The 14930-nt window shown below is 42.3% G+C and overlaps 1 protein-coding gene across 1 annotated transcript in view; it reads right to left on the bottom strand.

Annotated features, from left to right (window-relative positions):
* The window catches only part of LOC122728531 (cartilage associated protein), a 56362-nt gene extending 42089 nt beyond the window's left edge, over positions 1 to 14273 (bottom strand). The window contains exon 1 of the mRNA XM_043967209.1: positions 13338 to 14273. Coding sequence (XP_043823144.1) covers positions 13338 to 13883 — 546 coding nt within the window. The 5' untranslated portion in view covers positions 13884 to 14273. The remainder of the gene's footprint in view (positions 1 to 13337) is intronic.
* Between the last annotated feature and the right edge of the window lie 657 nt (positions 14274 to 14930).

The following is a 14930-nucleotide window of genomic DNA, read 5'->3' as shown; positions in this document are numbered from 1 at the left end:
TTCTTTTCTTTTTAAATGTTGATTTCCAATTTTTCTCCCTCCCTTCCCCTCTCCCTCACACAGTGAGAAGGCAAACAGTATGATATCAATTATATGTGTGAAATCAGGCCAAACACATTTCCTGGGTTCTTGAACTTTTTTTAAACTTTAATAATTGTCTTTTAATATAACTGGTTTCCTTTGTAGTTCTATGCATTTTATATTATGTATTTAAAATAAATAATCTGAGATATGTTCCATAAGCCTTCACCAGAATGACAAAGACATCCATTACATAAAAAAGGTTAAGAACTCTGACCTATGGTATCTTAGTTCCTATATAACTTTTTAAAAAATAGTATTTTATTTTCCCCAATTACATGTAAAGATAGTTCTCAACACTCATCTTTGTAAGATTTTGAGTTAACAATTTTTCTCTCTCACTCCCTCCCCTCACCTCTTTCTAAGACAGCAAGCAATCTGATATAGGTTATACATTACAATTATGTTAAACATATTTCCACATTAGTCATGTTGTGTGAAAAGAATCAAAAGAAAAAGAAAAAAACAAAAAATGTGAAAGTAGTATGCTTCAATCTGCAGTCAGACTCCATTGTTCTTTCTCTGGATGTGGGGGGCCATTTTCCATCATGAGTCTTTTGGAATTGTCTTGGATTGTTGTATTGCTGAGAAGAGCTAAGTCTATCACAGTTGATCAGCACACAATGTTGTTACTGTGTACAGTGTTCTCTTGGTTGTTCTTACTTCACTCAGCATCAGTTCATGTAAGTCTTTCCAAGTTTTTCTGAAATCTGTCTACTTGTCAATTTTTTTTTTTTTTTTTGCGGGGCAATGGGGGTTAAGTGACTTGCCCAGGGTCACACAGCTAGTAAGTGTCAAGTGTCTGAAGCTGAATTTGAACTCGGGTCCTCCTGAATCCAGGGCCAGTGCTTTATCCACTGTGCCACCTAGCCGCCCCCTGCTCATCAATTCTTACAGCACAATAGTCTTCCGTTACATTCATATACCACAACTTGTTTAGTTATTCCCCAATTAATGGGCATCCCCTCAATTTTCAATTCTTTACCATTCTATATAACTTTAAGTCCTATTACCTTGTGTGGAATTGAGCCAGCCTCATCATGTGAGCCTGACCCATTACACAAAAGTCAGCATACCAGAATTCCCCCTTAACTTAAGGAGAAACTCCTTTATTTTTGAGGGGATATCTAGAATATTGGAACCAAATAGCCTCTTAATGGATTTTCCTAAGAAGGAACAGTTCCAGAACCACCAGTGAAATGAGATCTCAACAATACAATGATCTAAGACAATCCTAAAAGACTATTGATGAAACACACTATCCACCTCCAAAGAAAGAACTGACATTGATGGAACAGACTGAAGCACGCTATGTTTCACTTTCTCTCATTTTTTTTCTTTTAATCAATGTACAAAATGACAAATATGGTAATGTTTTACATAATCATATATGTATAAGCCATATCTGATTGCTTGCTATCTGGGGTATGGGGAAGAAGGAACGAGGGATAAAAATTAGAACCCAAAACTATAAATAAAAATGTTTATTATTAAAGAAAGAAAGAAAGAAAGAAATGAGACCAGAGGAGAACTCTCTTAGTAACCTATCAAAACCTCAGGACATAAGACAGTAGGAGAGGGTGAAATGTAGTGAGAAGTCATGGCACCCAGAAACCTTATCTTCACCTTATGTAAGGGACTAAACTGGTCCCAGTATCTGTCCTGTGACTGATCGATAAGGTTGACAGTAAAGAAACCTTCTCAAACAGAAGTTGGAGATCCCCTGAGAAATGTCCCCATTCTTTGGCCCAAATAAAAGCACCTCCTACCAAGGAAGTTGAGCCCAAGGCATATATGTGATTAACTATAAGAAACAAACTTTGTAAAAACCAGACCTGTCCTAAAAAGATGAAAGTTTTCCTAAGTCTCATTAGACGGGAGAGCAAAGGCAATTGGGCTACCCCTATGAGACCTGTTTACAGAGTTCCTCCCAGAACCTTAAGACAACCAAATTCAAGTGATGTCAGGAATAAGAGGAAGTTTGGGATAACAATATGAAAAGGGACTCTAATCATCCCCTTCTCTAGCCATTCATTGGCTTTGTGGAGAGAAACCCTTTCTGGGCTTTGGAGTCAATAACAAGATTTCGCTTTAGCCATCACCCTAACCTATTTTCACACTCAGCTGAATTAAATGGAGGACCCACGTTGGAAATGGAGAATTCTGGGGTCCAGAAAAAAGAGCACCCTGGACCCCATTCCAGCCCTGCCTGGGGCCCCTCCATACAAAGGTCCTTCTCGTAGTCAAACTGGAGCACTAGTGTCCCTCCCACACAGTCACAGGGATATGACAAAGAAAGCCAGGGTGAGGCACTTACACGGGGACTGAGTTTGAACATGAAAGGAAAAATGGGGAAATGGTGCTTGAGTCCCTGACGGCCTCTCCCCAGCCCCACCCTCATTTTATTTTCTTTTTTGGCAGAACTATGATATGCCAGCAGTCAACATATCATGGAGAACACTCTACCTCCACCACCCACCCACTCCTGGCTTCCCCAGACTTATTTGGTTCAAAAGGAAAGAAGATACAATTATATGCATGTACTCAATAGAACAGAAAACTGGAGATGGAGGAAGGAGAAATGTATCACCGGGTGCAATACTGCTTCCTCAACTCCATAGTGCCTTTGGGAGAGATTTTCAGGACACTTAGAGCTCCAGGGTTGCATCAACATGGAATCGATCTGCCTAGGTAGACTGAAAAGGTCAGAGTGAAAACCCTTAGCAACTCCTGGCTTAAAATGGAAACTGTACCTTCAGACTTTTCTCCACTTGCTGCAAATGACAGATGGAAGGATAATGGACTAAGGATACATTGATGTTAACTTTCATGTAGTACTTCTTTTAAGACTTTGAGTAGGGGGCAGCTAGGTGGCACAGTGGATAAAGCACCAGCCCTGGATTCAGGAGGACCTGAGTTCAAATCCGGCTTCAGACACTAGACACTTACTAGCTGTGTGACCCTGGGCAAGTCATTTAACTCTCATTGCACCACCAAAAAACAAACAAACAAAAAAAGAACTTTGAGTAAGTGGGTTATAAATTAATGACACTGACAAAGGTGACAATGAGATATAGCATATTCTCTATGGGAAGGGGGAGTAAGAAAATGGAGGCATACAAATCCTGTGATCTGATTAGTAGAAACACAAATCCATACTCAACTGATGACAGATGGTAGAGACATTGCAACAGAGTTAAGGGTTGACTGGCTGTTGGTTAGACCTGCTTATGGGTCCACCACAGTATAAGACATATTCTTGGTTTAGGTTTTCAAGAAAGGAATTTTTACAAACCACAAAGCATAAAGTAATTCCAGAAGAGTAAAAATGAAATACATTGGCCCTAGAAAAAAGATGAGAAAATGTATCTCCCTCTGGTCTTTATAGAGGTGAGGGACTAGGGATGTGGAATAGACTTTCAGGCTCAATTGCTTAGTTTTGCTAAATTTTTTTGTTTTGTTTTTCTGCCCTCTTTCCTTTTGCCTTTTTTTCCAAAGGATGAGTCCCTGAGTAGGTGAGTGATATAGTTGGAAATGAAGGTAGGGTTAAAAACAAAAGCTAAAAATTTTAGTAATTAAAAAAAAAAAAATTTGTGGGGCAATGAGGGTTAAGTGATTTGCCCAAGGTCACACAGCTAGTAAGTGTCAAGTGTCTGAGGCTGGATTTGAACTCAGGTACTCCTGACTCCAGGGCCAGTGCTCTATCCACTGCGCCACCTAGCTGCCCCCCCCCCAGTAAATTTTTAAAAATAAAAGACTAGATAATCACTAAAGTCCCTTCCAGTTCTAAATCCTATACCCCCCCCAAAAAAAAACCCACACCAAACAAACATAAAAAAACACCCAACCCTCTAAATCCTACAATCTTGTGATCTGGTTTTCATCAGGATATTCTTTTATTGGGGTATTAAATTTCACAAGGGCAGAGATTACTTTTTATATAAACTTTTTATCTCTTTCACTGCCTAGCTCAGTCCTCTCCCTATAGTAGATATTTATTCATTGATGAATGAATAAATGGATCAAGAATATATACTCTCTGACGTCACTGTCTACGATCACTCCAACAAAGTGTATCCATCTCTGTGGTTGGACTGGAATGCTTAGGACTCCTACAAAAACCCCTTCTGACCAAGGTGACTGCCTGGCCAGAAGCCAGTGGCCCAGTTCCCCCACAATAAGAACCTCAAATCCATACCAGACTCAATAATGATCAAAAAAGCCAAAGAGAAACTAAGGTGACTTCTTGAAATCCAGAAGTACACAAAAAGTCAACCAGCAGCCCACAAACAATAGGATAGAGTACTGCTAGTAAAGCCAGTACCAATTTTAACAAAGAAGTCAAAGAATAAGGGTCAGAGAAATGTGTTACCTGCAGGCACTTTGTAAGATGCAGCAAAATGATTGGGGAGGCTCCCCCAATAAAGCTTTAGACTGGTTATAAAATCAAACCGGATCCCTTAGAAGTGCCAGGGAGCTTCCACAGCCAATGCAAATGTAGCATGAATCAGAACATTCCAAGGCTTTGAGGTCCACATAACCCTGTCCTGAGGTGGGATAAGAACACTGAACATCCAGCACTGTGAACCTCAAAGACCCATGGGAGGGTAACCCCAGGAGGAAAAGGTTAGCACAATAACTCAGATGACTCAGGTCGATACCAAACAGGGTCAATCACCCACCCAAAAGTGCAACAGTGGGCAGTGGTTGGCCCTGGCACAAAGCCCCATTCTGGGAACGAAAGATGAGTAAACTGAAGAAGACACCTACCAAAAGTTTTTTAAAATTATTGCAAATATAAATATCACCCCCCAAAAGAGGAGAGAATAACTCCAAAACAGTTGTAAGCAGAGACTCAAAAAGAAAAGGAGGATTTTCCACAAGGACTACATGAATACATAGAAGAAATGAACTATGAGATTAAAAACAACTGAAATAAAAGATCTTGAGGAAAGAGTTGGAGGAAGAATAAGTATCTTTGAAGAAAAAGTAGTAAAACTTTCCCAAGTAACAGATTCCCTGAAAATTAGAATAAAAAAACAGAAATCAATGAATCCTTGAGATTCTAAGAAATTAGAAAAAAATTTAAATAGAAGAAAATGTAAGAAATCTAAAATTAGGCAGCTAGTTGGCACAGTGGATAAAGCACCGGTCCTAGATTCAGGAGGACCTGAGTCCCGGCCTCTGACACTTTACACTTACTAGCTGTGTAACCTTGGGCAAGTCACTTAACCCTCGTTGCCTCCCCCTAAAAAATCAACTCAAACACAACAACAAGGTTTTTAATCTACTCATTGTTCCTATTAATGAAACAGAAGAAATCTAAAATTAAAAAAACAACTAGTCTAGAAAACAGGTCAAGGAGAGATGAATTAGGGATTCATTGTAATCCCTACAAAACATGATTTTTTAAAAAAAGCCTAAATTTCAAGAAATCGTAAATGAAAACTGCCCAGATCTATTAGAGCCAGAGTTTTGGGGACCTTTCCAATGCCCCTTTCTAATCTGTTTGCCTTAATATCAATGGACAGTTATAGTTAGTACTTTCTTGATATCATTTGTTGACCCAGTTATTTGTACCCCATAATTAATGTCAATTATCTTTTACAAAAGATAACAACAGAACCAGGGAAAACGGAAAAAGGATTTATTGAGTGCCTACTTTGAGTCAGGCACTGTGTGAAATGCTTTACAACTATTAACTCATTTGAGCCTCACAAAAAAAAAAAAAGTGTCAGCAGCACCCCTAGAAGCAAGAAGTATCCTTGCACTGGGGGCACCCTACCTATGAGTGGGAGTTGAGGTAAGGCTCTCCAGAATCCATAATGGGCTACACACATTTACACAATGCATTGGCTTTGAGGAAAACACAACCAGAAGTGACTTCCCACAAAGAGCTGTAACTATGGACCCCTCCAAAATAGGCCAGCAGTTTGGTCCTCCCAGGAATGCCAATTAAGGTCTCTCAGGAATTCTCAGAACTTCTCCCAACATGACTAATGTGGAAATATGTTTAACATGACTGTACTGTATAACCTATATCAGATTGCTTGCTAGCATGGGGGAGGGAGAAACACTTGGAACTCAAAAATCTCACAAAAATGAATGTTGGAAACTATCTTTACATAACCGGAAACTATAATTGGGAATTGGAATAAATTGGAAAAACAATAATTGAAAAGTATATAATTGGAAAAATTAGAAATATGTATCATTGGAGATATAATTTACTTGGAATATAATTGGAAAATAATTGGAATATTTAAAAAAATTACATAATTGGAAAAAATAAAATAAAATACAGTTAAGAAAAAAAAAGTATTTTCTCTACAGAAGGGTTTTTTCCCACAAAATTAAAGTTAACTCAGTTCACTTCTCATCAGGCATGAAATACAATTTGATTCTCTCCCTCCAAAATAGCAGTTCAGTTCACTTCCCTCAAAACAACTCTTCAGACTCTTAGATGTGACAGTTAACCTTCTAAGTCCTATATGTATTCATTTATCCATGGTAGTTAATTGTAATATCTCATAGACTCTTTTTTGTTGTTTTTGTTTCTTGGGTTTTTTTTTTTTTTAGTGAGGCAATTGGGGTTAAGTGACTTGCCCAGGGTCACACAATGTGGTAAAAAGTTTTTTAACAGTCGGTTAGTGAATACAGAAAGACGCCAGTTTTTTAAAGGACCACCCTTTCGGGGAGGAGACCAACAGCGGCCGTGCATGGGCTACACACGCCAGCCCAGCTACTAAGCACTCCACTTCTGGGGTGCGAGCTTAAAAGGCAAGGAGAGAATGGAAGTGGGATCTCTTGCCTGCTTTCCTGGTCCGATGACTGGCGCGACACACAGATAGACGCAGACTGGAGTTGGATGCAGCCCGGCTCGCCGTTAGCAGCACGTGCTTGACTTGACTCGGCTCTCTCCTCCCCAAAGGTGGCCTTGGGCTTTTGGTGAGTTTTATACGGAATATAGACTAAGCTTAGACTTAAGACTATTTGTTTTGTATTTCTACTTTCCTATCCCTCTAATCAACATCACCTGGTAACTACCACACAATAAAAGCTCTAACTATAGACCAGAGGTTTCTTCCATTTACTAGTCTGGGAGATAAATTAAGGGAAAGGTTAAAGAGGGGAGATTTATGATCTAATATCCAATTTTAAGTCTCACAACAGCTAGTAAGTGTCAAGTGTCTAAGGTCGGTTTTGAACTCAGGTCCTCCTGACTCCAGGGCGGATGCTCTATCCACTGTACCACCTAGCTGCCCCTCTCATAGACTCTTTCTCCATTACAAAGAACTCTCCAAGTCTCTTCAGGAAAAACATTATGTTATTCCCCTTTCAATGCCTCCCACAAGTTCCCTCAAAGATGCCAGTTAACTGTTTCCTCTCCAATACTCACTTCCCTCTTTGTTAAAGATACAATATAGTATACAGAGTCTCTGTGGGAGGACACAATGCAGTATATATTAAAGAAAAATGCCTATTTCTCTTGGCAAAAAAGCAAGCAAACTGTAGGGTTAGAAAGCACATACATTTTCTTTCTTTTCTTTTTTTAAAGTATTTTATTTTTCCACAATTATATGTAAAAACAATTTTAACATCTATTTTTAAAACTTTGAGTTTCAAATTCTCTCCCTTCCTCCCTACCCCAGCCCTTGAGAAGGTAAGCAATTCAATATAGATTATACATATGTAGTCATTTAAAACGTTTCCATATTAGTCATCACATACATTTTCATATCTGGTTAGTGCACTGCTTATTTTTACTTAACTTTGTTCTCTGTCAGAAGGGACAGTTAGTTTCTAAATGAATTTGGTATGGGGCAGCTGGTTAGCACAGTGGATAAAGCACTGGCTCTGGATTCAGGAGGACCTGAGTTCAAATCCAGCCTCAGACACTTGACACTTACTAGCTGTGTAACCCTGGGCAAGTCACTTGACCCTCATTGCCCCACAAAACAAACAAACAAAAAGAATGAGTTTGGTTGTGTTTAGAAATGACTGTGTATACTATGATATAAAAGTATAAAACCAATGTATACTATTAAAAAACAAGTCTTATTTAAAAACACACACACACACACACACAAGGCAAATCTCACTTTGCATACCAGGGTAGTCCAGAAAAGTGCATCATTATAAAGCCATTTGTAACAAAACATGGTTTATTTCCCCAAAGGAAGAGTAGGCTTTGATGAAAAGTACCCCAATGCTCATCAGGGGCCAGACATCCAATAAGTGAGAGATACAGCCAACAATATGTCATGAAGGCAAAGCTTCCAGAAGCATAAACTCAAATAGATCGGTGATCTCATCCATTCAGGAACTCTCATCAATGATGCAGATTGCCATCCATCTGTGCCTGCCCATCCCAGCTGATTCTTGGCCATGTCCTCCCAAAAGTTCACCCCCCCCCCAATGCTCCGGAGGTCCTCCTCACTTGTCCGTTCTCTACCTGTCATCCCTCACTGTTGTCATATGACCAGCCCATTTCTCTTCTTGTCTGTCACACAGTGCCTAAGTGACATCTTTTACTTGTGACCTTCTTCAGAGTTCTTTGTTGGTTATGAGAAACAGCATACCACCACCATGCCTGCTGCCCTCTGGGTGCTACTTATCTTTAGTTCTTCAGAGATGGTGGTATTCCTGCTACATCATGTTCTTTTACGATAAGGTGTCTCCTAACCATACAAACAAATCATTCGGGATTCCTTAGACGGAACAACATAAATAATCTGGTTCGATGACCTTCTGGTAATGAGTAGCAAACAAGGCATAAAAAGAGAAGATGGAGGTTCATCAAAGGCATTCACCATTTTATTAGAGGGCATCCAGCACAGAGGCCAGGTTGAAAAGGGCTTCCCTGGGGATGGTCCTGTTCCTGTATGGCATGAGGATGATTCAGCAAGCCCGGGACACTGCAGAACCCCCAGGAAGAGCTTTCTAATTCCTCAAAGCTGTTTGGCCTGTTCGTGCACATGGGTAAGACAGAATGAAAGAATCTCTATTGCCCACATTAGGGGATCAAAAATCTAGAGGGACCTCAGAAGACTGCTGGTCCAACCTGTTTGTTTTATAGATGGGTAAACAAAGACCCATGAAGTTTAGAAGACGTGGTCCAGGTCACCCAGATACTAAACATCAGAGACACAGTTCAAACTTAGGTCCTCCGATTCCAGTGTCAGTGCTTTTTCTGCTGTACTAGTGCTTAGCACAGTTCCTGGTATGTAGTTGGTGCTAAATATATGCTGTGCAGCTAGGTGGTACAGTGGATAGAATGCTGAGCCTGGAGTCAGGAAGAAGAGTTCAAATCTGGCCTCAGACACTTACTAGCTGTGTGACCCTGGACAAGTCACTGAACTCTATTCGCCTCAGTTTCCTCATCTGTAAAATGAGCTGGAGAAAGAAATAGCAAACCACCAAGAAAACCCCAAATAGGGTCACAGAGAGTCGGATACAACTGAAATGACTGAACAACAACAAAAATAAATGCTATTTAACCGACCATATTAAAATAAGCTTCAATAATCCTTTTTAAAAAATAGGGGCAGCTAGGTGGCGCAGTGGATAAAACACTGGCCCCGGATTCAGGAGGACCTGAGTTCAAATCCGACCTCAGACACTTAACACTCATTAGCTGAGTGACCCTGGGCAAGTCACTTAACCCTCATTGCCCTCAAAAAAAAACAAATAGTAAAATTATGCTCTAAATTCTGGACATCCAACATGTAGCCATAGAATGAAATGCCCCGACCCATGTGAGATCGTTATTAAGGAAATTTTTACTATATTAATTTATACAAATAAATTAGTAGAGTCTAACCACCTGAAATTTGAATTAGCATAACTCTGTAAGTGTGCATTCTTTTTGATAACATTGCTGAAATTCAGGCTGAGAGCCACCACCCATCATGGATGTCAACCCATTGTTTTTGAGAATAGTTGTTTGTTAAATACCAATATTTTCCAGCACTGGCATTATTGGCATTAACTGGGTCAAATATGATCAACAATTAGCACTAAGCATTACATCTTCACTTCTAGATAAACACATTTGTTTAAACTGTTTTAGGACTCCTTAAGAAAACATGTTTGCATCTGGATTGAACTTTACCCTTGTCATCAGCAAAATTGTATGAGGTCTATATTCAGATGAATCTAAACAAGAAGCAGGCTACTAAAGAAACTTGGATGTCTCCCTCTTCTATCTCAAAAACGGGGCACCAATGTACTACATACAAAATAACAGCAATAGTGTAAGATGATCTGCTGGGAAGCATGTGGTTATTTTCAGCAAGGCGATGATCCAGTATAACCCTGAAAGACTTATGAAAATGGCAACCCATCTACAGAGAAAGAACTGATAGTATCTGAAAACAGATGGAAACACATTTTTTTTCCATTTTTTTTCTCCTCTTTGACAATTCCTCAAAATCAAGTTTGGGGGTTTTTTTGACTGTTTTCTCTCACAACCTAGCTAATGTGGGAATGTTTTCCATGACTACTTGTGTATAACTTATTTTGAAATGCTTGAATTCTAGTGGGTGGGGGGTGGGAATGGAGGAGGAAGAGAAGTTGGAACACAAAGTTTAAAAAAAATTGATGTTAAAATCTGTTTTTACATATATCTTGGAAAATAAAATTCTATTCAATAAGAAAAATTTTTTTTAAAAATTCATATACTAGGTGTATTGAATGTTAAGTAATTGACAATAATTTCATCTAAGAAACTGCCCACCTTTCATTTCCTGGAGAAGACAATGGCAGAAAGTAACCTCTGCTGCTTCAAATAAGAATAGCAGATAGTTTCACTTCTTGGAAAGGGATCCCCTGGAAAGACCCACCAGGTAAATGCCTCCCTGAGCTTTAGTAGATGTACAACCCTGAACCTGTGGGATTTGTCAATTCCTAGAAAACTGCCAAAAGGTCTCAAGTTACAGGCAGAATAATGAAGGCATTATTTAGCCAGTGTTTATCAAGACAGGAGAAAACATAGAAAAGGAGAAGAAAACATGATAATTTACACATAGTTCTTTGTCACCAGAGGGCTTAGAGCAAACGTGAGACAACCATTGGTTGTTCAAGTCAATTCAACAAACATTTCGGGCAGCTAGGTGGTGCAGTGGATAAAGCACCGGCCCTGGATTCAGGAGGACTTGAGTTCAAATCTGACCTCAGACACTTGACACTTACTAGCTGTGTGACCCTGGGCAAGTCACTTAACCCCAATTGCCTCACAAAAAAAAAAAAAAAAAGGAAATTCAACAAACATTGTTTAGGTATCTAAAATATGGAAAAACACTGTGCCAGTCACTTTGAGATTAAAAAAAATAATTACACAATTCCTGACCTTGAGGAGTTTTTTTTAATTGGGGGGGGAAGGGGTTGATAGGGGCAAAGGAGAGATCCAAGACAAAATGCTGTACAGTCAGAACTCAGTCCATAAACCATAAACATTTATTAAGCACCTACTATGTGCCAGGCATTGTGCTTAGCACTGGGGCAAGGCAATAGACAGTCCCAGTTCTCAAAGTGCTCATAATCTAATGGATGGGACATCATACAAGTATATGCAAACAAGCTAAATATACAGGACAAACTAGAACTAATCAACAGATGTAAGGCACTAGCATTAATCGGGACAGAAGATGGGAATTTAGCTGGGATTTGATGGAATTCAGAAGACAGAGAGGATGAAGAGAATTCCAGGCATGGGAAACAGCAAGTGACCATGCCCAGAGTTGGGAGATGGAGTTTCTTATGCAAGGGGTAACAAAGGGGCCAGAGTCACTGGATCCAAGAGTATGTGGAGAGGACTGAGGTATGAAATGGCTGGAAAACTAGGGAGGGGACAGGTTATAAAGGGTTTTGAAGGCCAAACGGACTACTAGGAAGGCTAATAGCAGAGAGACTATTGTGTTGGAGAAATGTAGGGTTTTGCAGTACCTTGTACATGGTCTGTAAGAAATGCATCTTGAAATGAATGGAATTTGGGGCAGCTAGATGGTGCAGTGGATAGAACACCTGCCCTGGAGTCAGGAGTACCTGAGTTCAAATCCGGCCTCAGACACTTAACACTTACTAGCTGTGTGACCCTGGGCAAGTCACTTAACCCCAATTGCCTCACTGAAAAAAAAAAAAAAGAAAGAAATGAATGGAATTAAACTGAAAGAGAATGGACAAGGACAACTGGATTGTGCCAGTGCTGGAAGCTGAAACAATAACTTGAGCATGGACCTGGGGGTTGGTGAGAAAGGAAAAGCCTGAGAGATGGAGATGGGATTTTTTGTTCAGGCAGTTTGGACTAGATGGTTTCTGAGGTCTCTTCTGAGATTCTGTAAAGGCAAATGCACTTCTGGGGTTGATTTGAATTCATAAGAAATTACTGGGGGCAGCTAGGTGTCATAGTGGATAAAGCCCTGGATTCAGGAGTACCTGAGTTCAAATTTGGCCTCAGACACTTGACACTTACTAGCTGTGTGACCCTGGGCAAGTCACTTACCCCCCATTGCCCTGCAAAAAACAAACAAATAAATAAATAAACCAAGAAATCACTCAGACAAGAGGAAAGAGGGGAAAGAGCACTGGCTTACAGGTCAGAGGAAGCTGAGTTAAAATCCGTCATCAGGCACTAGCCCGGTGGCCTTCGGTAAATCACTTAACACTCTCTTGGCCTATGCATTCCCTTCATTTTTGGAGCTATGATTTTAGGATAAGTAATGTAGGAAGACTGCTATTGAATGAATGAGTGAGTGAATGAATGAATGAATGAATGAAGCTTTTACAAAATAAAAAACACAGGGTTACCCTCTGAGGTAACAAATTAAAAATAGAGACAAGACTAGACAAGCCCAACCCCAAGAAGGCAATTTTTGGTGTAGCCTGAGGGGAACAAATCGGCACACCCTTCCAAGCAAAGGCAGTCATTATGTGAGTTATTAAGATGATTTGATTATGGTTACAGTACTGGGGATGGAGGAGGGGGGTAGGAACGAAAGTATGTTGAAACGTTTGCGTTTGTTAAATGATTGCCACATTCGAAATTTTAAAAGAGAATTTTTAGAAAATAGACAGTTGAAGGTTTTCTGGACATTATCTGGGTGAGCCTCAGTTTCCTCACCTGTAAAACGAGTTTAGACTCAAAGACCCTTCCAGCTCTATAGTTAAAACCCAGGGAGTGGGTCTGGGGGGGATGAGGAGGGTGGGCGGGGCGTTCGCAGGAAAGGAGGGCGGGGCGGGCCCGGGGGCGGGCTTACCTTGAAGTAGGCGTACTGGAGGAACTTGTAGGGCTCCCGCCTCTGGAACTCGTCCAGCACCTCGCGACTGGGCTGCGACTGGCGGAAGGCGGGGAGCCCCTGCTTGCAGCGCTTAAGGCACCTCGCACGGTGCAGCAGGTCCCCAAAGAGGCGCAGCTCGGGGAAGCCGGCGAACCTGTCCTGGGGCTGAGGGTCGGGGCTCGGCCCCGGCGCGGGCGCGGCCCGGGCCCTGTCCATGCGCACGGTGCTGCAGTTGAGGTGGCAGAAAGCCTCGCTGTCCCGCAGCAGGCGGTGCAGGCGCATGCTGATCTCCAGGTAGCCCACGCTCTCGGCCCAGTTCTCGTGGCCGTACTGGTCCAGGCCGTACTTGTAGGCGGACTCCAGGGGCATCAGCTCGTCCCGGGGGAAGCTGCGGAAGCTGTAGCGCTCGTACTGCGCCCGTCCCGGGCTCAGGGAGCAGCAGAAGCACAGGGCGCAGAGCAGGGCTCGCCCCGCGCCCACCGCCGCCCCGAGTCCGGGGGTCCGGCCGCTGGCGCCCCGCCCCATCCCGCCGCCGCGGCTGCCCTGTTCAGCAGCAGCCTTCTCCGACCCCACCGAACTTGCCTCCCACTCCGGACCCCGAGGGCTCACCCCTCTCCCCGCCCCCACGGGGCCTGCCTTCCCGACTGTCGGGGTGTCAGTCTGGGCGACCACCACGTAGCCAAAGAGGAAAGGGGAAGGGGAGGGGTGGGACAAAGGGGCAGGAAGAGTTTTTGTCCTCCCACCGTGGAGCCCAGGCTTGCCCCCTCTCCCCACCCCACGGAGGGTCCCCGCCTGACTGTCGGGGTGTCGGCCCGGGCGACCACCACGTAGCCAAAGAGGAAGAGAAGGGGGGGAAGGAGCAGGAAGAGGGATCAGGAATGCGGGAGGAGAGTTCTCTTTTCGCCCTCCCACTCCCGGGCCTCTCTTGGCAGGACTTGCCTCGCTCGGGCGGGGATTTAGGAAAAGATTGACAACTTGGGGCTAGCTAAAGGGGGTGGCGCCCAGGCCGGGCCAGGCTGCTGCCTCTGCCACTCTGGCCACACAGAGAGGGGTGTTGGGTCTGGCAGGGCCTCCCTTTCTATAATCGGCACCGGCAACGCCTTCCCCTCCCGTCTCCAACCCATTAGATTCCCAGTTTCAATACTGTGTTTTCTAAAATTAATTACTATTACTATTTCAATTTTGGGTAGGCATATTATTTTATTAATGTTATGGTAGTAAAGGATTGACCACGAATCTCCCCAACTTCTCGTGGTCTTAGGCCACGTGGTAGAGAAAGCAGAGAGAGCGCTTCAGCATGGCAGTTAGCAAGCATAAAATATCTCCATTTCATCTATGTGATTAGGACAGAGGGTGAGATCATCTAAAGGATGATCACAAAGGATTGTGGTCCTGCCAAGCTGGGGCACAGCTTGCTTGCTGGGCCTTAGCTCTGGAAAACAGGGGGTCTAAGTTTTAATTTGCCATTTCCCCCCTTTTGGCCTAAGGGAGAGAGGGTCTGAAAGAGCCCTTATCCTTCTGGCCAATAACCACAAAAGGCCAGTTGGGTCAGGATGAAATGCTGCCCAGGGG

This window comes from Dromiciops gliroides, chromosome 5, assembly GCF_019393635.1.
Source record: "Dromiciops gliroides isolate mDroGli1 chromosome 5, mDroGli1.pri, whole genome shotgun sequence".
Taxonomy (NCBI): domain Eukaryota; kingdom Metazoa; phylum Chordata; class Mammalia; order Microbiotheria; family Microbiotheriidae; genus Dromiciops; species Dromiciops gliroides.
Note: the sequence above shows the minus strand (reverse complement) of the source record. Positions and strands in the feature narration are given on the sequence as shown.